Source organism: Phyllostomus hastatus, unplaced genomic scaffold (genome assembly GCF_019186645.2).
Source record: "Phyllostomus hastatus isolate PE091 unplaced genomic scaffold, TTU_PhHast_1.1 phas_contig_17, whole genome shotgun sequence".
NCBI classification, from domain to species: Eukaryota; Metazoa; Chordata; class Mammalia; order Chiroptera; family Phyllostomidae; genus Phyllostomus; species Phyllostomus hastatus.
In genome coordinates this window covers 10,208,642-10,231,058 of record NW_025333664.1, presented here as the reverse complement: position 1 = coordinate 10,231,058, position 22,417 = coordinate 10,208,642, and the positions used below count along the sequence as shown (strand labels likewise).

The 22,417-nt window shown below is 53.6% G+C and overlaps 1 protein-coding gene across 2 annotated transcripts in view; it reads right to left on the bottom strand.

Annotated features, from left to right (window-relative positions):
* The window catches only part of SLC13A3 (solute carrier family 13 member 3), a 58,075-nt gene that overhangs the window by 23,332 nt on the left and 12,326 nt on the right, over positions 1-22,417 (bottom strand). For both annotated transcript variants that reach the window (XM_045833015.1, XM_045833016.1), the window contains exons 2-5: positions 14,365-14,630; positions 11,831-11,994; positions 3,326-3,392; positions 387-572 (exon numbers count right to left, since the gene is read on the bottom strand). In XM_045833015.1, coding sequence (XP_045688971.1) covers positions 387-572; positions 3,326-3,392; positions 11,831-11,994; positions 14,365-14,630 — 683 coding nt within the window. The remainder of the gene's footprint in view (positions 1-386; positions 573-3,325; positions 3,393-11,830; positions 11,995-14,364; positions 14,631-22,417) is intronic.

The window sequence follows — 22,417 nt, the reverse complement described above, 5'->3', positions numbered from 1 at the left end:
CCCTCTAGAAGGCTCTTCCCTCCTGTGTCCACATAGTTCACCCCCTCGCTTTTGCTCAAATGTCACCTTATTAGAAATGTCGTGCATCCGTGACCAACCAATATAAAACACCACCCACTCCTGTCCCTCTACCCCCTTATCCTGCTTTATTTCACAGCTTATCACACCAACATATCCCATATTCATTTGCTTTTTCTTTTACTGCTTGTCTCCCCACCAGAATAGAAGTCCCTTAGAGCAGAGACTGCTGAGTTTTGTGCCTTGTGGGGTCCCAAGAGCCTGGCCAATAGAAGGCACTCGAGACACAACTTCCCTGGATATTAAACGAAGGGAGCAGGAGGAAGAGGAGGAAACTCCAGGGTCAGATAGGGGACACTTGCTTTTACCTCTTGAGCCCACCAAGCAGGATGAGGTTGGGGGGCGTGCCTGTGATGGTGGCAGTGCCCCCGATGCTGGCTGAGTAGGGGATGGAGATGAGGAAGCCCTTCCAGATGTTTCTGCGACGTTCCTCCTCCCTGGTGGAGCCAGCTGGAAGATCCAACGGAGCCTCTGCCTCCTCGCGGCAGTCTTTGCTTTAAACAAACCCGGAGAGAAGCCGCTCAGAACACACTCAGCGCTGCTGGCCTCACGGGGAAACGGCTCGCGCAGTGCTTGGGTGGGGACAACTGGCGGTCTTTGGAGAAGGTAATTAGGCACGGGCCTTCGAAACCCCTAAAAACGTGCAACCCTTCAGCTTAGGTGTTCTACTCTAAGAATTTATCCTAAAGAAACAATTGGGTAAAAGCCTCAGGTGTGGGTATGAGCGTTCATGTGGCGTTAAATACGATACATTCAGAACAACAGAAATCTCCGTAAAAAAGGGCTCGGCTAAATAAAGACGGTCCTCTTTCCGGGTGGAACGCCACCGCAGCCATTAAAAACGGTGATTTAGATGAGTGCGTTCAGATGAGAAGTGTTCGTTATAGAAAGTGAAAAGATAGGTAATAGCACTAGTTTTTTATGTTTAAATACATATTTCACGGATATCTGAGTATGAAGAAAAGTCTAAGATAGTAATAGGCAAGGTTGTCTCCGTGCCTTTCTCGGGGCTTGAGCTACAGATTTTTTTCTCTTGTTGTGTTTTCTGGGTTGCTTCCCTTGCACAAAGAGTTCCGGGAAAGCATGAAATCAAGAACTGTTAATCACATAATTAAAAGATAATGCTGCTGACATGAATGCACTGAGGGGGAAGATGTTCGGCACACTCCATTAAGTGCGATAATGGCATAGGTAGCATTATCAATATTTTTATTTAAGAAAATGTATTTAGGCACCCAGAGGGGTAGCAAGAAATAATCTAAAATGGTATTCGCTTATCTGTTTTAATGCCGAATATATTTTTTGTTGTTTAGGAGTATTTTTTTTTGACTTGTGCAATTATAAAATGTTTATAAGCGAGTGAAATTAAGAATGGCTCCAGTGCAACCAATTAAAAATGTTTAAAAGATCCTTCAAATACCTTCTGGCCTTATTTGCTACCTGAGGGGCCCCTTCTCCAGTGGGCGATGGGGACATGGGCTGGCATCTGAAAGGAACACAAGGAAGCAGCCGGAGACCTTTGTGCTGCGTGGCCTGACCTCTCAGGGTGAGCGGCCCGCTCAGGGAGGGGGCCTCTCTCAGCTCTGGGAACCCAGCTGGGCTGAGCCTCACAGCGGGAATGGGGGAGCAGACGGCCCTGGGACTCATCCAGTGCGACCCTTTCTTTGTTCTGATGGGAAAACCGAGTCCGGAGAGGGGACAAGGTTTGCATCCAGTGGACGGGGCTTCCATCTAATGGACGTGGAGTTCCAGAGAGCGGAGTCAGGTCTTTCCAAGAAACTCCGCACAAGCCCAGCGTAGGCAGATGTTTAAAGCTGACGCCCAGGCCGCGCGGCAGTGAGTGCTGGGCCATCACCACCGAACACGTAACTCAAAGCTGGACTCGCAGCTCCCAAAGGGTGCTGGGAAGGAGCTTGGGCCGTGGGATAAGACAATCAGATGTGAGGCCAGGTTCCTTCTCTGCTATCCCTCCATCAGCTCCCATCTCATTCAAAGTCAAGGCTGCGTCAACGGCCTATGAGGTCCCACGTGCTGTCCCTCTGCCACCGTCCTTCACTGACGTCATCTACTCACCCAACAACAACTGCACAGGAAGCACGTGGGCTTCCCATCTGCATTGGACTCTCAGGAACTGTGCACCTGCTGCCCCTCTGCTGGACCTGTAGAACATTCTACAGATTCCCCACGACCCCTCACCACCTACAGGTGTCTGCTCAAGCACAACCTCCTTAGAGAGGCCTTCCCTGACCACCCATTTTAAAGCTGCCCCTGGCCTCCTCCCGGCCCCCTCCCTAGCCCTCTTTTCGGCTTCGTTCTCCTGTGTAACTCTTACAACCATCCGACATACGATGGATTTTACTCGCGCGTGTGTTCCTTGTCACTGGGACGTAAGTTCCGCGGGTCTGAAACTTTCTGTCCCTGTGTGGCTGCACCCCCGGGAGGGCCGGCTCATCCCAAGCTCTCACTGAATATCGCTGAGTGAGTGAAACAGGCCTGGTCGACGCCCAGCGCGGCTGAGAGCAAGTCCCTCTACTTCCCACTGTTTCGTCCCCATTAAAGCAAGATAACGAGGCTTTGGTCACAAGGGCCACCATCGTGCACGGAGGACCTAGCAACCTGCTTTGTCGGCGTTGTCCCATTGAATCTCAAAACAGCGCTGTAAGTGGGTCCCAATATCGCGTCCACTCGGTCGGTGAACCTCACTGGGGCTCAGGAAGGTTAAGCGACTTGTCTAAATGACACAGCAGGGAGGGGCAGAGCCAGGGGTCCGAGTCAGGTCCGTGGGGGCTCCAAACCCCAAGAGCTTAACCACGTTGTCACACAAAGGGCACTGAGACCGGACGTGCCATGGGTGTGAAGGAGCTCCCTGACTCACGTAAGTGTGAAGAATTATTATTGCCGTGTAGAATAATTTTCCCATTAGGGCCCCTCAACCCGGTCTGCACCCCTCTCCTCCTTGACCAGCACACGGCTTGCACTCTGCTGCTCTTCTGGGCTCACCCTGGAGACCCCCACCCCCTGCCAGAACTCTAGGGGTTTAGTGTACCCCGCTGCCCTGACCACACTTTGCATTTTTAAGGAGTCTGTGGAGGTCTATGCCCCAGCCAAAGGTTGGAAACCGTGGGCGATTAGGTCATTTGGAGAAAATTTCAGAGGCGGGAGGGAGGTCGCTTGCAGCACGGAGTTCTTGCTCCTCATCTCCTCGGACCCAGCACTGGCTCCACTACGACTTTCACCAGGAACTCACTCTTCCGTGCTGGCAAGAGACTGCATCTCCGTGGGCACGGTCTGCAGGCCTTTGGCCTGGGCGGCAGCTAGGAGGAGAAAGCGTGATGGCGTTAGTGTCGTGTGAATGGGGCAGGAGTGCGCCCACTCTTCTGTGGGCAGCCAAGAGCGCTTCTTCAGGCTCCTGCTCCGCCAAGGGTCCCCTACTATTCGTTCCATCCAATAAATCAACACGTCACTCAACACTCCATCTCCCTGGCCTGCCCATCTCTGTTTGGAGATGACCCCAGAGCTGTGGGCAGGGAATTAGCTGCAAGACTGCTTGACGGTTCATAATGCAAGCCTAGGCTTATCCAAGCAGCCACTGCCAAAGGGGTGTCTGGGAAGGACCAGCTACGAGTGGTAATGGATCAGCAATGGGATGGGTGGCCCCAATCTCCCATTCACTCATTCAAAAAGCATTTATTGAGCACCTACTATGTGCTATTGACTACGAGCTTGAGGTACACAGTAAACAATATACAACAAGGTTCCTGTTCCCATGAAGTTTATGTTCCAGAAAGGGAGACAGACAATAAACACATAAAGAAAAATTCAGGTAGTGAATTTTGTGATGGTGGACATAAAACTGGGCCATGTGATGGAAAACAATTGCAGGGTGGGGAGGGAGAACAGGTGGCTTGCTGTCATCAGGTCAACAGAAAGACACCATGCTCTGGTGGCATTTGATCTGAGGCCTCGGGGATAAAGAAGAACCAGTCCCATGAGCAGCCTTGAGACAAGAGTTCCAGGCAACAGGAACAGCAAATGCAAAGGCCCTGGGGTAAGAAGCTTAGCAGAACTGAGGAGCCGTGAGAAGGCCAGTGTGCTGGGAGGGCAGTGAGTAGGGAAGGCCTAGGGTAGCCAGGGAGCGGGAGGGGTATAGGCAGAGGTCCGTAGAAGTCAGAAGGTAACTCGAGGACGGTGAACCCTTGCAGGATTTGGAATCCAAGATGGACATGGTGTGATTGACGTTTTGCAAACATGTCTGGGTCCGATAGGGAGAATGGACCACAGAGGGGCAAAAATGGAAGCTGGGAAACCAGTTCCAAATCTGTTGCGCTTTCCAGATAAGATGAGGATGACCGCACCGGGCTAGAGGCCATAGAGACGCTGAGAGCGAATAGGCTGTGAACGTGTGTCAGTCCTTCTGAGGCCAGAGCTGGGTGCAACCCGCAGCCCAGGCCGGAACATCATCGTATAAACCTCGGCTGGGCACTCCCCCAGTAATGTCCCTGAGTGACAAGACATGACAATCCATGTCCTTGTGGAACTTACCTTCTGGTCAGGTAGACAGACCAGAAACAAACAGTCTACAGTATGTCAGATGGCAGCGAGTGTCATGGAGAAACATTAAGTAGGAAAGCAGACCAGTATTCTGGGATGGGACAACTTTTTCAAAGGATGGTCAAGAAAAGCCTGGCTGAGGAGGAAACATCGAACGGAGGCCTGAAGAAGGTGAGAGGGTGAGCCGTGCGAACCTCCTCCAGGGAAACGGAGAGCAGGTGCAAAGGCCCCGAGGTGAGAGGGGGGTGGTGTGTCCAGGGGCAGCAGGGAGACAAGTGTGGCTGGAGGGCCCTGAGGAGGAGGGGAGGGGCAGGAGGTAAGATGAGAGAGGCGGGGGATGGGGGCAGGAAGACGGCTGGATCACACAGGGGGCTTGGGGACTGCAGCAAAACCTTTGGCTGCTCCCCTGTGTCAGGTGGGAGCAAAGGCATGGGTGTGGTTGAGGAGACGAGTCAGGATAGCATCTGACTTTATTTTAAAAGTATCCTTTGCTTGATAGGTCGGCCTCCCTGGGAGCCTATGATAGCCTTCTGAAGACAAGACACATGGAAGGGATTAAAAGTTCTTGCACTGAAATCATCACCAAGGGCAAACGAACCCGTCCCTGGGAGTTGGGTGTGTGACTGGCAGCTGGACACATGGGTTCTCGGTTCAAATCATGGCTCCATCGTTTACTATGTGATCTTAGGCCAGCGGCTCCCAACCAGGGCCAGTTCTCCCTCCCACGGACACTGGGCGAGGTCAGGGCACATTCTTGACTGTCACAACGGGGACACAGAGGGTGCTGCTGTCACCTAGTGGGTGGAGGCCAGGGATGCTGCTGAGTATCCTACGATGCGCAAGTTAGCCCCCGGCAAAAAAGAATTATCCAGCCAAGAAGGTCAACAGTTCAGAGAAACCCTGGTTTAGATAAATCTGTTCATCCTTCTGTACTTCAGTTCTTTAATGCAGAAAATGGAAGTAATAATTTTCCTAGGGTTGTCAAGGGGGCTGAGGGGTGGACCCATTTGCTCTAGATTGAAAGTCTGCATCCTCCCAAAAATGGGTGTGATGAAACCTAATCCCCAATGGGGTAGTTTTAGGCAGCGGGGCTTTGGGAGGTAATTAGGTCCTAAGGGTGGAGCCCTCACGAATGGGGAGAGTGAGTGTCCTTATAAGAGAGACCCAAGAGCCCTCTTGCCCCTGCAGCTGGGTGAGGACACAGCGGGAAGGCAGCCCCACCTATGAACCAGGAAGTGGGATCTCAGTGGACACCAAACTTGGCGGCTCCTTGACCTTGGACTTCCAACCTCTGGAAGTATGAGAAATAGAAGCCTGGTCTATGGGATCTTGGTTACAGCAATTTAATGGACTAAGGTACCATTTAAAGCAGGGACTGGCAAACTTCTTCTGTAACAGGCCAGAGAGTAAATATTTTAAGTTTTAGAGGCCATATGGTCTCCGTGGTTAACTACTCGGCTCCGCCATGCTATCATGGAAGCAGCTACAGACAATGTGGAAACACACTAGTGTGGCTAAACCTTTATTTGGGGGCACTGGAATTTGAATTTCATGTAATTTTCACATGTCCCCAAACATTCTTCTTCCGATTGATTTCAACCATTTAAAAATAGATAAACTATCCTTAACTCACACAAAACAGGTGCTAGGCTGGATTTGGTGGGCCGAAGTTTGCCGCACTGCGATTCACAGAATTTCACAGGAATCCGAGCACCCGCAAGGGTTTAGTTCATGGGGGTCACACTCTTCAGAAAGAGCATCAGAGTGGCCCCCGATGCCTGGACGTGGTCTGACGCAAACACACCACACTGTTCTCTTGTTGGACCTCAACGACCTTCCACGTCACTGACCTCAGACAAAGTCACTCTGGGACCGATAAGATGAGCCAGGGCGAGGGCGCTAGAGTTGTCTTCGCACAAAGCCACTGGCCTCCCAGAGAATACGGAGCATCCCCATGCTTGTGAAATGCATGGCTGCTACTTCCTTACCCGACTGCTGACAGCGCCCAATCTAGAGCAACCCCTTCTTCCTTAGACCCCCCTCCACACGACCCCACAAGAGCCCGAGTCCTGGAGTCCTGAGTCCTACGAAAGGTCCTTTCTCACCACACCCCCTGCCCCAGGGGATCGAGCTTGCCCTGGTGTGTGCTCTTCCTCACTGCGGCAGTCTGCGGGTGCGTTTCGGGGATCCTCGGCCTTGTGGGCTGGGAAGGTGGGGTTTGACTCCAGCCCCTGCTCCTTCCCTGTTGCACCCGGGGACCTGGGGAAGCCAGAGCCTTCTGCTCTCCGCTCTGGGCTGCCCCTCTCCTGTTTGTATCACGAGGGAGCAGGATTCCTTGCTGGCTGCCTGTGTTATGTCAACTGTGCCCAGGGCTGGCCCTGCTGACCACCAGCCAGGGTCTGAAGGCTAAACGCAGGCCAGTTCACCCAGGGCAAGGGGACGCAGGCCTCAGGGCTCCCGTGGTGGGAATACGTGTCCACGTGCAATGTACACAGCCAGAGGCCAGGGCACTGAAGCGGGAGGTGTTAATAGGACACCGATGCTACAGGCAAAGGTCGCTCCCCAGGGGATGACCAGACAGGAAGAACTCTGACCCAGTGACCCCGGCTCAGCCCCCACCCATTGCTCGCTCACTCTGTCCCCCTCCCTCCACAGCCCTGGGTAAACAGGACCATCTGCTGAGAATGCCCAGATCCCTCCCGCCCCAGGGGTTCTGGTTTAGAGGCTCTGGGGTCTCAGGGTTGTTGAAAAGCTCTGCAGGTGATTCTTTTGGAAAGTTCTGGGATGAGGACCGCTCCTCTGAAGTTACAGATTGGGAAACTGAGGTGCCCAGGGCTGCCCACACCCTCAGAGGGGGCATGCGTTCAGCAGTGGGCCTCAGTTCCCCCTCCCGGCCCCTGTCACTCACCCACGCACCCTGCTCGCTGCCAGCATCTGAGCTGAGGAGCAGTGAACGTGTGAACCATAGTGAAGGAACTGGCCTATTCCATCCTTACGTCCACACATTTATTGAACACCTACTACATGCCAGACACCTACTGTGTGCCAGGCACCTACTGTGTGCCAGACGGAGTTCTAGGGGGGCAAGACCACAGCGATGACAGGGACACAAACCCCTCTGCAGCTGGGAGTCTACAAGGAGACAAAGAAATAAACCCCTCTCAACCAGGAGGCGTAGGAAACTTCAAGGGCGAATCACAGTGTGGGGTGTATTACTGGCTTCTCTCGATTCCTGGAAATCTTATCATGGCTTTTATACAAACTGCCACATAGTAACTGACCCCTTCCTACGTTCCCGGTTTTCATTTCTCATCCAAGTTTCACAATATGTGTGAAATGGGAGGGGCTGTCCTCATTTTCGAGTTGAGAAGAGAGCCCCCACTCCTGGTCTCGTGAATGCAGAGCAAAGGAGTGGGGGCCATGCTTAACCCGGCCTCAAAATGGCTTTCTGAATGCTCGCCCCTTGGACCTTCCCAGAGGGAAGGCGTGGTGGCAAGAAAGAATGGCAGAGTTCAGATTCAAAAGCCAGGCGGGCCCCCGACAGGCTGAGGGACATTGGGCCAATGCTTCCCCATTCTGAGCGGCAGATTCCTCCTCTGCCAAATGGACACGCGGAGAGGGCCACCCCTGCAGGGGAGTGGAGGATCCGATGAGAACGCGCAGGTAGAAGGACGCTAAAGCAGCCACCCCCCCAATGTCCCCTCAGTCCCCAAAGCAGTGCTAGGAGCAGGGCTGGGTGAAGGAACTGCAGAGAAGCAGCAGGCTGCCCTCCCAGGATGAGGACCCCTGGGGACTTGTCCAGCGGGCCCCACCCTGCCCCAGGATCTGGCCCGCTCTGGCCCGGTGCTCAGGAGCACGCGTTCCGGGTTCAGACAGAGCTCAGCAGCTAACGCACCGTGTTCCCTTGGGCAAACCATTCTGCCCCTGAACCTCAGTCTCCTCATCTGTAAGATGGGGGTCGTTACGAAGATTAAACGAGCTAATGGGAATGAAAAACTTAGCACAGTGTCTTTAGAAAATGAAAGCGCATCATCATGGTTGTTGTCGCCGTGGCTGTCCCTCGTGGACTTAAAGCCCCGGAGCCTCCTCGCCCCCTGACCTGGCTCACTAACAGCACCTCCGCTCCCTCCACCCCTGTCCTCACCTCACCTCACAGAGCTCAGGAACTGGGTGAAAGGCAGCATCTCTCTTTTCCCTGAAATTAGCATTGTTTTAGGTCTCAGGGCCGATCATTAACCAACCTTGGCTGTCTGATTCCACTGCCCACAAAGGCAGGTGGCTGCCCGACCTCCCAGGGTCTCCTACCTCCCGACACCCTGCAGCCTAAGAGAGAAGACTGAATTGCACTCTGCGCCGGGCGTTGAGTGTGGCCTTGGGCAACCTTCCTGGGTGTCAGACTTTTTCTTTATAACAAAGGACTTGGCTCTCAAACCTTTTTTTGGAGGGGGTGGCCACTAGACTCTGAGAAAAGATCTTGTGTTGGAGGTGGAATAACAGAGGGTAAGAGCCCAGGCTCTGAAGTCAGCCCCTGTGGTTTCAAACCTCGGGGCTGCTTTGTCCTCTTTTACTGATCGGAGAGAGAGAGAAGGAGATGGGGAGAGAGATGAGACTCAGTTTCCATCCTCTGAAGGGGGTCCGTGCGAGCTGCATCCCACTCAGACGTAAGACCTTAAGAAGAGTCTTTGCATAAAATAAGCGCTCAGCAAACATCTGTTTGTTACTTGGAAGCTCAGTGGACAAAACGGTTAAAGTAGCGGCAGCTGGAGTTGAAATGGGAGAAAGAGTCAAGTCTTCACTGTTTACCAGGCAGCTCTCTTGGAGCCTAAAGACTCGGGGGAAACAGTCTGAGGACCAACGAAGCAGACACCACAAAGTAGGGATCCACAAACTATGGCCCTTGGGCTGCATCCAGCCCACAGCCTGCCAGCTGAGAATCATGCTAACATTTTGAAGTGGCTGGGGAAAAAATCGGTAGGAGAATATTTCACGATGTAAATATGATATACAACTTTCATTTCAGCACCCACGAATAAAGTTTTATTGCAACACAGCCACGCACATTCGTTTATGCATCGCCTACGGGTGCTTTCTGTCTGCAAGGGCAGAGTTGATAGGTGGTGACAGAGGGGCCAGCAAAGCCTAAAGTAGCTACCTGGTGGTTTGCAGAAAATGTTTGCCTGCCCTGGCCCTAGGGCACCTCTTCCCTTCCATGAGGAAGCCTTTGACCTTGCCTAGATCCTGGCTCTGCTACTTGACCCACAGCGTGATGGATTCTGGTCATACCACTTCACCTCTCTGACCCTCATCTGTAAAGGGCTTACATCATCCCTAGACTGCAGGGCTGCTGTGGAAATACAACAAGCAAGACCCCTCATTGCATGATGGGGAAATAGCCTTACCACCGCACATGAGATTAATGCAGACGGGACACGGATCAATCTTTACATTCTCCGCAGATATCTATTCATTATAATGCATATTCGAAAAGAACATAACTAGCACACAGAACTCACGGTGTCGGGGATAATGGTTGCTGTGTTGGTTGGGGTAAATGATCCCGGGGTGCTGGGGTGGATCTGCCACCCCTCTCTCAACAAGTGACTTCCAACTTTGGGTGCCAGAGCGTCTCCCGCCCCCCACCATCACATTCGTCCCCATTGGCTAAACTTAGTCACATGACCACACCTAGTTGCAAGGGAGGCTGGGAAATTCAGCCTTTTCTCTGCCCAGCTATGTGCCCAGGTGGGGGTTCTGTTACTAAAAGAACAAAGGAAGAATCAATACTGGGTACAAATTTGCCATCTCTGCCCACATATGTACCAGCGTACAAGCTTCCCACTGAAAGGTGTTTGCGTAAATAAAAAAAGATGTTTTAAAGCAGACAGGATGTGGCAGCCATTTTGCAACCATGTTGGAAAGACCAAGGGAATCACAGAGATGTCGATGAACAGTCCTGATGTCTTTGCGCCTCTGAACTGATCCTGGAACCGCCTTTCTCTGACTTCTTGATATTTGAGGAAACTAAATCCTTTAGGCCGCTTGCAGACAGGCATTCTTTTACCTGCAGCCAGAAGAATTCTCACTGATTGCAGCTGGTGTCCTAGGTAAGAGAGTGGGCTCTGGAGCCAGACTGCTGGGGTTCGAAGTCGGGCTCAGTCACGTGCCTGCTGTGTGACTTGGGGGAAGTCACCTTCCCTCTCTGAGCCTTCAGTCAATCCTCTAAAAACATGGCCGCCACTTGTGTTTTGTTTTATTTCGAACACAGTTTCAGAGGTTTGAGTGAATCCAGCCCCTCAGTTCACGGCACACTCTTGCTATTTGTGGCACAAGTGCCCTCTTCTGTTGTACCTGTTTCTTTAGCCTCTTTATGTCCATTTCTCACTCCCATCCTTCCCAGCAGGACCACTCCTTTGATGTGTTTATACTGTGTAGCTCTTCATTCGTTCACGTTCTTGCAAAATGTTTTGTCATTGTGTCTATTTTAATTTACATAATGGCATTTACATAATGGAGATATAGTCTAGATCTCCTTCTGGTTTTTAAAAAATCACAACTGTTTTATGAGATTCATTTATACAATTATATTTGCTCCTAAAAGCAGCACAGTGCTCCACGGCGCGTGCCCACCACACCTCACCTTCCCCTTCACTAGCGGTCACATCCATGTGGCTACCAACTCGCCACCACGGAGAATGCTGCAGTGAGCACCATCACCAGTGTCCCCTCATGGTCCCGCGCCGGAATCCCTGTAGCATTTGCATTCAGGTGCAGAACTGCTGAGTTACAGGGTGTGTGCACATTGAATCTGACCAAATGTTTGCAGAACACCCTCGGGAAACACAGACCCAGGTCCCCCTCTCTGTAGCAGTGCACAGACCCAACAGCCCCCGTTCCTGCCGACACTTGGCATTATCCAGCATTCTCATCATTTCTTATTGTTGTTTCAATTTGCATTTCTCTGGGCATTAGTGATTTGAAGCATCTCTTCAAGTGTTTTAAAACAAGGTTTAATTATAGCACCTATTACAGTTGAGAGTGTTTTGAGAGGCGGAGACAATGTATGCAAAGTGTTTAACTCTGCTTAGCACATAGTAAATGCTCAATAAATGTATTCCCTTTGCCTCCCCTGCCAGGCTTCGGACATCCCCGCCCCCACCCCTCCACCTTGCGGAGTTGGTCCCCAGCCCCTCCCCAGACTCACCTGCGTTCTCTTCACTCTCCCAGTCGAGGTCCTTCCGAGTCTCCTTCTGGCCAAAGAGATTCTTCAGGATGGCGATGGCGATGGGCAGCATCATGGTGGTGGAGGCGGTGTTGCTCAGCCACATGGACAGGAAGGCGGTGGTCACCATCATCCCGAGGATGAGCCTGGGAACGGAGGGAGTGAGAGGCGGATCTGGAACTGGGGTGCGGGAGGTCCTCTGGTCTGAGTTTGCCTCCCCTGAGGCATCTGGGGCCCATTCAGTTTACGGATGGCCCCCATCGCAGAGTATGGCTGCCGTGGCTTGGCACTCAGATTCTCCACCACTTCACCCCAAAGAGCCCTCCCAGCCCGCTCTTCTCCTCCCCCTCCCCCTCGGACCCGGAGCCGCTGCTCAGGGCCTGCCGGACTCCTCACTGGCTCAAGCACAGGTCCTCATTCACCCCCTGCTGCCCTTCCTTGGCTCAACCCCACCCACTACCAGGAACTGAAGTTTCCTGATCTTTCCTCTTTACATTCAACTTTTAACCTCCCTGCCATTTGTCTGGATTTGTAGTCTGAAGTCAGCTCAAAGTGGACCTTTTTTCAAAGGCTCGGCTAATTATTTCAGCCCCCACCACGTATCGAAACATCCTTCCCTTCCCCACTGACTCAGATCTCCCCTAGCGTATTTATTCAGTGCGTTCCCGTCTATTTCTGAACTGGCGCCATCGAGTTCTCATCGCGGAAATTTAAAATATGTTCGCCAGCAGCCCCATCCTTTCCTCAAGGTCAAATGTAAGGCGCCTCCATGAGGTCGCCCCCTGCCTGTCACGTGGGCTCCTGTGGCAGGTGTGTCCTTTGGGTATCAAAGTCCGCTGCAGACGGAGTCTCTTCCCAGGACTTACGGTTGCTCCCTGAGCAAACACAGCTCCCAAGCCTAGCAGAGTGCTGGGCCCAGAGCAGATGCTAAAACACCCACACGTTATCCGCAACCTTCTTCTCCCTCATCCCTGCCCCCACCCCCACAGCGATCGCTATCACAAAAAACTCTCAAAGTCTGCCCATCTCCCCTTCCCCCACCCTCGTCCTAGCTGTTAGCATCTCCTGTCTGGAGCCCCAGAGCAGTCCCCTGACTGGGCTGCACCCAGCGTCTCTCTGCTCTTCCGCTCACCACGCGGCAGCCAAGAGGAGTTTTGTTGTTTTTTTTTTTTTAATGCAGACCTCCTCCGGCCACTCCCCAGCTTAGAACTCCCCGGGACAGAGTTTCACACCCAGGGCACGGCCACCGGTATCTTTCAGGATGGAAAGGGAGGGGAGACATACATCTTTATTTTACTAACATCTAATGGAAATGGTTTCCTGCTGTGACAAACATGGTCCATAAAGATCAGAGGCATCAGAAGTGCCTGGGGCGTGGTCACCAACTACTGTAAGATCACAGATATTTTCATATCGCATTGCTGTGTCATAGGTGCGGACCCCTGGGCAGACCATTGACCCTCCAAACCGTCCCAGAGCCGCAGTTGTTGTGAGACCGGTTGCTGGAGCTTGTCATTTACTGGAGACAGGCGCAGGTGGTGCTACGGCATGGATTTGTGAGTTTTAAAAAAATTATTTGGATGACTGCATTTTGCTGTAATTATTGTGGCTGTTGTTTTAAAGTCCATGTGCTGTGCTTCATGATTTAAAAACATTATTCCAAGCCCTGGCTAATGTGGCTCAGTTGGTTGGGCGTCGTCCAGCAAACTGAAAGGTTGTGGGTTCGATTCCCTGTCTGGGCACATGCCTGGGTGGCAGGTTCAGTCCCTGATTGGGGCGTGTGATCAATGTTTCTCTCTCACATTGGTGTTTTTATCCCTCTCTTTCTCCCTCCCTTCCCCTCTCTCTGGAATCAATAAAAGGGGGAAAAATAAAAACATTCCAGGAAGGAATACTTAAGATTCACCAAAGAAAAAACATGGAAGTTCAACAATGACCCTGTTTAAGAGGTCATTCATTCCTCTTAAAATATAAGTTCAAATCCCAGCCAGGACCCTGAGGCCCTGCAGGAATGGACCGCACCTCCTGTCTCTCTAAGGCCGTTTCCACCCACCCCCCACCCACCCCATCACTTGGCTGGTAAACAGCAAACCGGGGTGCTAGTGGCGGCTGGCATTTGCCGTGCAGGTCTAGGCTGTCCTGTTGCCATTTTACAGACAGAGAAAGTCATTTCCCAGAACAGGGAAGGTGGCCTTCAGTCCTGAGCGGTCATACTGCGAAATGGCCCCCTCTAAAACGACTGGACACAACTCCCTGAGGGTGGAGGCTGAGCAGCAGCATTTCAACCCATGTCCCAGGGATTCTTACACCCTCTAGAGACTCCCCACCACCCCAAGGGCCTGGCACCGTGTCTGGCGTGCAGAGGGGGCTCATTAGACATGTGAGTGCGTGGAAGGCGGGGCACGATGAGTTGGTTGGCCTGGGTGAGCACCAAGCCAGAGCGCATTTGGGCTCCAGGAGATGGGACCCCTCCGCCCCCCACCTTGGCTGGGGCCGGACCCGTTCCCCGGCCTTACCAGGCTGGCTGGACCCCAACGAGCGTCAGGATCTTGAGGGCGATTCTCCGGTGCAGGTTCCACTCCTCGATGGCGGTGGCCATGATCAGGCCGCTGAGGAAGAGGAAGTTGGTGTCCAGGAAGTACTGGGGGCAGACCACGCTGGACCGCAGGATGCCCAGGAGGGGGAAGAGGGTGATGGGCAGCAGGGCCGTCACCGAGAGGGGCAGGGCCTCCGTGCACCAGTACACCGCCATGAGCAGGATGACAAACAGACAGCGGCCTTCCTGCAGGAAGGAGGGGAGACGCGGGCTCAGGAGGGTCAGCAGAGCGCAGGGTGGCGGAGGGAGGAGAGGCCCGCGGGGAGGCAGGAGGCAGGCCAGGTGTCCACAGCTCTGACCTCAAGCAGGTGGCGTCACCTCGCTGAGCCTCATGATGCTTGCCTACAAAAGAGGGAAGCTCTATCTGCCCAGTGTGCAGGACCGTTTGAGGATGACATGAAATACCCCATCGTCTTAGGAGACCCTGAGACAAGCATGAGACCGAAAACTGGTTACTTAGTAGGGGATCCCAGAAAGCTCTAGAAGGGAAACTGTTGGTCGCTGGGGTCAATCCTGATGGGGACCCTGGGAGAGGGTGTAGCTGATGCCTCAGAAGCTGAGCCATTTATCTGCTGATTCCCCGGCCATCACTAGCTTCAGGCTGCACCCAGGAGCATCCGCTGCCCCGCCCTTCCGGCCTCCCCCGTGTGCAGCCGAGAGCCACATGCCGAGCATCTCAGCGCCAGTGAGCAGCTACTGGCGTGTGCAGGACGGTGCCAGTGGGGACATGGAGGGAGCACCAGGAGCAACTGCCACATCTGCCCCCGGCACGCAGCACGAGGCCCAACACTTGGTGCACACTCCATAAATAGTAACAATAGCGACGAGTACTTTATGGTGCCCGGCTGGTGGGAATAAAAATGGCATAGCTCTGCTATGGAAAACAGTATGGCGGCTCCTCAAGAACTTAAATAGAATTACCACATGGCCCAGCATTTCCACTGCTGGGGATCCACCCCAGGGAACTGAAAGCAGGATCTCAAAGAGGATTTGAACACCCGGCCACACAGCGTGACAGCGGCCTTGTGCACAACCGCTAAAACGTGGAAGCAACCCAGTGTCCACTGACAGATGGACAGGAAAAAAGGTAACACACACACACACACACACACACACACACACCCTGTGGAATATTATTCAGCCCCTAAAAAGGAGGGGTGTTCCTTTGCATGGGACAACAGGGATGGACCTTGAAGACGGTGTGCTCACTTGAGTGAACTGAGCCAGTCCCAGAAAGAGGAAGATTGCCCACTTCTTGAGGTGCCCAGAGCCGTGAGACTCAGGGAGACAGAAAGCAGATGAGGGCAGAGGGCAGAGTCCCGAGGTCTCCAGACCCTGTTCCTTTGAATTTTAACTCCTGGAGTTCAAAGGTTGGGGAAGGTGTCTGACTGGACAGGCCCCCTTTCTGGGTCATCTCGGAGTCAGCACTTGGCCTCCTGGCCACTTTGCTCTGTCCAGAGGTTCGGCTTCAAGAAGGGGGCCCAGGGTAGGTGGAGTCCTGGCTGCAGGTGAGACATCTCCCACCCCCACACCCCTGGACTGTCCCCTTGGCCAGGAAAAGCTGGTGTGACTCAGCGGAAACCTCCAGGGGCGGGGAAGGCTGCAGGAGCTGTGCCCGAGAAGACAGGAGCCAGAAAAGCAAGAACTCTGGTCCTAATTTTATTCCATTTTTTATTTTATTTTTTTATTTTTATTCTATTTTTTATCCTCACCTGAGGACATGCTTATTGATCTTAGAGAAGGGGTGGGAGGGAGAGAGAGAGGAAGAGAAACATCAGTATGGGAGAGAAACGTTGGATCGGCTGCCTCTCATATGCGCCCTGACCAGTGACCAAACCCACAACCCACAACCCACAGTCCAGGCATGCGCCCCTTTGGTTTACGGGACGACACTCCAACCAGCTGAGCCCGGACCTAATTTTAAAGCCTGACCCCAGATGCCAGATGTGGGGAGAGCCTGACGCGGGTGGGGTGCAGTGGTGGCTGAAATGGAAGGGAAAAGAGTGCCAAGGACATTCCTAGAGCTGAGCTGTCCGCATGCAGTAGCTTCCGGCCGCAGAGGGCCATTTAAGTTTCAATTCATTCCAGTTAAATGAAATTTAGAATTCTGGATTCCCAGTCACACGAGCTACAGTTCAAGTGCTCAGCAGCCACGTGAGACTCGCGGCTACCGTTCGGGATAGAGGGTCTACGGCACTTCCATCGCCACAGAAAGTTCTGTCGGAGAGAGCTGCCCTAGAGAACTCAGACCCCGGGGCCCGGAAGCCCGGGCAGAATGGTTTTGCTGCTGAGTGTTTGTAGCAGGTCACTGAACCTTCTGAGCCTGCGTCAGTTCGTCTGCAAAGCGGGTGTAATAATCTGGGGCGTATGTACATCACTGGGGATCCCACTGAAATCCTTCAATTTTTCTGATATTTCATGGAGAAATATCTGCTCAGCAGCTTCTCCAACATCATAACACACCTATTCAGTATTTATTCTTCACTTTTTATTCATCGTCCCTTTTCTTCTTGTTTCTCACACGGTCTCGTTGTGGTTCCCATGCTGACCATTCAGCGCCGGATTGGGGACACTCTGTTACAGGCGAGTGTGGGGGAGGGGCCGGCAGGGGCTGGGCCAGCAGGTGTCTGAGCAACCGCGCTGCTGGTGCTCTCAGAGTCCTGGGTCGCCATCGCGACCCTGAAATGTGTCTGCTCCAAGCATTAGGCAAGCTGTGGAGACTCAGTGCGGAGGCCCAAGAATGTCACAGTTCCTTGGTGTCTCTTTCAGCTTTTATGTCTCTTTGACGGACAGAGAGAGAAGATTAGAACAATTCCAACCGTTTAGCTGATCATCATCCATCCCCTCTCTCCCACCCGACTTCCAATACCCTGCGTCTCACCGGGGGCCTTCCAGCCCCCTCCTCCGGCTCTTCTGAACTCCGTCCCGTCCCTTGTGTCTCAGCGCTTGCCCCTTCCCCCTGCGTGTTCCCCAGGCTTTGCCAGGACTGGGAAGAGCTCCTAGAGCTGGAGAACACTTCCGGGGAAGTCTGCGTCCTGTCTGGGAGCTAGAGAGGCCTGCACGGCTGGCTCTTGGTTTCCTTCTGCCCTTCGATTCAAATCCCAGTGTCATTGTTGCCTCCTCTTGACACACCAGGCATGGGCTGTGGTCTGCCCTTCTCTTCAAAGATGACGTTCTCAGTGTCGCAGGTTCGATTCCCAGTCAGGGCACATGCCTGGGTTGCAGGCCATGGCTCCCAGTAACCACATTGATGTTTCTCTCTCTCTCTCTCTCTCTCTCTCTTTCTCTCTCCCTTCCCTCTCTAAAAATGAATAAATAAAATCTTAAAAAAACAGATGACGTTCTCTTCTCCCTTTGTTACTTTTGGCAGCTGTTTACAGACTGCTTCAGAAAGGTGGATGGTTTCTACCAACTTAAACCAGAAGTTCTTCCACCTGGTAGTACCTCTCACTGATCTGCATTTCCTAACCTTGCTGCGATAGACATGCACAGTAGAAACAGCATGGGCTTTGGAATCAGCAAGCCTTCTACGCTCTGGCTGTGTGATCCTGGGCCAGTTACTTAATGCGCTCTGCCTCGGTTTCCCTACCTGCTGCGGGCACACGATAACAGCACCTACCTCGGAGAGTGCTCTATTTAACATAAGAGAACCACTGACCCAGGGATGGACACACGGGAATGCTCAATACATATGTGCTCTTGGTGCGTTGGATACATTATTGATAACCACGTGTTAATGTTACTTTATTATTAATTCAAGTTCAGTTTCTTAAAGTTGGGCTTCAAAAATACTTTTCTTAAATCTTAAAATAAAATCTTACAATGCGACAGCCAGAATGGATCTGAAATCACTTAAACATTCTCAACAGGGAGTGGTTTTGTGCTACTGAAGTCCCCGCAGGGCCCAGGACAGCCTTACAATGGAGAGTTATTCATTCCCAGTAATGTCAGTGACATTGAGAAATCCCCATCTAATCTAACCCTTCTCAGTACAGTGGTCGCCCAGAGAAGGAAAGTGGCTTGCCTGAGGTCACACAGCAAGTCAGAGGTAAGGACTGGTTTTACCTTATTTCCATGAAAAGACTACTGTGCCCTGAGCTTTACTGGGGCTGAGACTGGGGTGAGGCTGGTGCACAACCCTGACGGCGATCCCAACTTGAACTTTGCTCCGTGGGGGCCTCACCTGGTTTACCCTAGTCCTGGCCCTGGGCAGGAGCAAGAAAGGGAGGTCCCCACAGTCCCTGAGCAGCCCCATTCATGCCAACCCAACGCAGGCAACTCTTACTGGAAGGCTGACAATCCCCACCCCCATTGCCCCTACCAAAGAAATCCCAGCTCTCAGTCGTAGCCAATCCATTACCCCAGGGATTAAAGTCTGCAGGCCAGAAACACAGGCGGGGAGGGGGGGAAAGAGAATGCCAGGTCAGGCGGTTAATTTTTGAGCTGGAGGGTGACTTCCAGGCAGACACAGGCGGCTTTTTCCCCATTGCCCCAAGCTGGCCCTGCCAGCTCACTCAGGACAGAAAGGGCGCGGGTCTGTTCTCGGAGCCCTGATGGGGAAACTTTACTCACCATCTTCCCCACCCGCTCTCTGCGTCCTCCTCCCCCCCCCCCCGCCTCCCCCACCAGCTCCCTGGCATTTTTGCCAGGGCACTGGGCAGTGCCCAGGCTTGTGGCAGCCACCAGTGACTCCCTGCCAGGCCCTTTGGGGAGCAGGACTGGGGCCAGCTGCCACTAGAGGCCTGTTCCCAGCAGTGTCCAGGGGGCCCGGGAGGTGGGAAGCCCTGAACTTTGAACTCTAGCAAGGCAGAAGCCACGCCTTAAACCTCTCCGCCTCCCCTGCCCGCCCCCTGCCCAGGGACGGTGTCACACAGCAGTCAGAGCTTCCGGAGTCACCCGGGGCTTGAAGCACGGTGGCTCGACCACCCATTGCTGGGCAGGGACCTTGGGCAGATGGCTTCCCTGCTCAGAGCCTCAGCTTGCTCACAGATAATCGGGGAGTGATGACATCACGAAGTCACCACGGGGGTACAGCCCCCAGGAAGATGGCCAGCGCCGGAGAAGCAGGAGCTGTTGTGACCAGTGGACAGAGTGCCAGGAGGTGGGGGCCGAAATCCAGACCCGATGCCATGAAGCAGAGGCGCCTATGAGTTAGTGCGCTTGGCAGCCAGCACCAGGGTGCCTGCGTTCGAATCCTGCCTCTCTCGCTTCCCAGAGCAAGTGACTTAATTCTATGCCTCAGTTTCCTCATCTGTAAAATGGGGGTGATGCCAAGAATTTCAATCCCATAGAGCTGTTGCAAGGATGAAATAAGTCAGTGCAGGTGACGTGCTGGGAGCGGTGCACCGCGGAGTAAGCGACACACCCTTTAAACGTCACGTACGGCCCCTGGGCTCTGGCGCTCCGAGCGTGCCTTGCCCTCTTTACATGAAAACTTTCACCCCCGCGACCCATAAGGCACTCAGGTCGGCCACGTGGGATGATGGCAATGAGTCCAGTGGCACGCGGACACGGACCCCAAAGGAACGAGAGTCTGGGGCACGCACACTGAAGACCCAGGCAAAGGACCCGGCCTGGCACGACGAGACAACCGCAGAGAACCCCCATCTCTGCGGAGGCCACGAGGCAACTCGGCCCAAGGCCTCCACCTGAACAAAGGGAGTTCAGTGAGGCCGGCTGAGGCTCAGGTGACAGGCTGCCCCAAGTCACACAGTCCTAGGCACAAACCTGTCGACCACATTCACAAGCTGCAAGCTTTGGACTGACAGGTGCCCCTTCTGAGCCTCCGTGTCCCCACCCCAAATCAGGATGCACAGTGCACCTTCCTGAGGGAGCTGAGAGGGCGATCACAGGGAGTGTGGCCCTTCTTTGAAAGCCCAGCGATTCTGGGAGCACGGCCCCCACCCCCGCCCACACTCTCTGAGGCCAAACTCCCTCCTTGCCCCAGAGCAGTGCCACTGGTTGAGATGGCTGCAGGCATCGGGCGCTCACTGTGCACCGGGCATGGTTCCTGTGGGTTCCTTGTTAACCCCCCCTCCCCCGCAGCCCCACGAGGCAGCTGCAGCTGCTGTCCCCAGTTTACTATGGCTCCGTGATGACCGGGGCTTGGAGAGCTTGAGTGACTTTCCCAAGGCCACGCTGCTCCGATATGAATGATAACTGAGAATGAAAAAGCTACCATTTACTGAGGGTGTACACTGGCCAGGCGTCAAGCCACGCCTTCGGCATGCACCAGCTCACCTACTCCTCATACGACCCTGTTTAGAAAGGAGAAACTGAGGCACAGCGAGGTCCAGCAGCTCCTTCATCCGCATGCACTTCTAGCTGGAGATGAAGCTGTGATTCCCACCATGTGGTCTAAGCCCAGGGCCCTAGTCCCAGTTGTGGGCCCTAGTGCAGAGCTCAGTGATGAGGATGCCAGTGATGGGAACAGCCAGCATTTACTGAGCACTTACTACGTGCAGGTGCCGGACTAAGCCCTCGACACGCAGTGTGACTCTTCGCACACCCTGGTAGGTTCTAGCAAAGGAAACGAAAGGGCAGACACTCCACAGAAAAGCACTTCGCAGGCCCTTCCACATCCCCTCTGGGTCTTGAAGATAAGCAGAGCCAACTGGACGGTGCTTGCTCAGGAGGAGGAGACTGGGGGATGGAGGGGTACACCAGAAACGAGCGCAGGGTGACTTGGAGGGAAATAAATGAGGCCACCCAGAAATCTGGCCTGACTTCCAGCCAGGGCGCCCCCCTACCCTCAAAACACTTGGAGAACGCAGTTAGAGGCCACCTGTCTGCATTTGGGCCGAGACTCAAGGGGGTAAAGAAGAGAAAGCAGAGAGGGCGACTTGCCCCAGGAGACCTCCGAGGCCAGCCTCCCCCCACCCCACCTCCAGACTGGAGTGTGTTAGTCCCCCGGACTCATCAGCAGAGGATGTACAAGTTCAAGTGCAACTTCAAGTTCTCAGAGCCGTTCATTAAAAGTGTTCCTGGGGTGGCTCATGTGCCACAGCCTCCCAGGTCTCCCTAATTATTCCTGAGGCAGGTCGGTGGGTGGTGGGGGTGGGACCCCCCCTGGACCCGGGAGCCCCCAGCAGCCTGGCTCAGCCCCAGGCAGACAGAACTTGTTGTTCGGAGGAAGAGGCCCCTCACTGTGTGACCTTGGGGTGCTCCTTCCCGTCTCTGGGCCTTGGTTCTCAGCAGGGTACTCACAGCCCCATTCAGGGCTCCTCCACCTCCCCTGCTCCTAACAGCCTCTCCCACAGCCATGGGGGCCTTTCTCTGGAATCCAGCCTCAAGGCGCCAGGGTGGAGTCTGCCTGTGAATCCCAGCTAGGTTCTTGAACTTCTCTGACTTGTGATCAGAGGGCCAGAGGCAAGCCCCGAGCTCCTGGAGGGGCTGTGATGAGGGCTCGGAATAAGTTGGATGATTCTCGAACATCTGCCCATGCCCACCTCAGGGCCTTTGCACTTGTGAGGTGCTCTTCCTTTGCGCATGCTCAGGGCTCCCTCTGTGAGCTGTGCAGGTGAAATGTCATCCCCTCGAAGCATTGGTTCAAAGGTCCCCTTCCCATGGAACCTTCCTGACTCTAAAATGGTGCCACCGCATCCCTGACTCGCCTCCCCACTTCTCTGGTTGTATTCTCCACGGCAGTCACCACGACCCGACACACCACTAGGTCTCGTTTATCTGTGCGCTTGTTCTTAATGTCTCCCCCGGAACGTCAGCTCCGTAAGTACAAGGACTTGTGACTACTTGGTTCACGGCCGTGTCTCCCAAGAATAGTAAATGGAGTGTCCTAATACTTTTGGGCTGACTGTATTAACCACTTGTGGCCAGTGCCCAGTGCGAACACTGAAGAAATATCCATTTAGACTCCGCATTGATGCTGGGAACATTTATTAAGTACAGTGGTGAGCACGATGGACAAGGTTCCTATGACTTTGCTGTCTGAAGGGTCCTTCACTGTTCACAGAGCA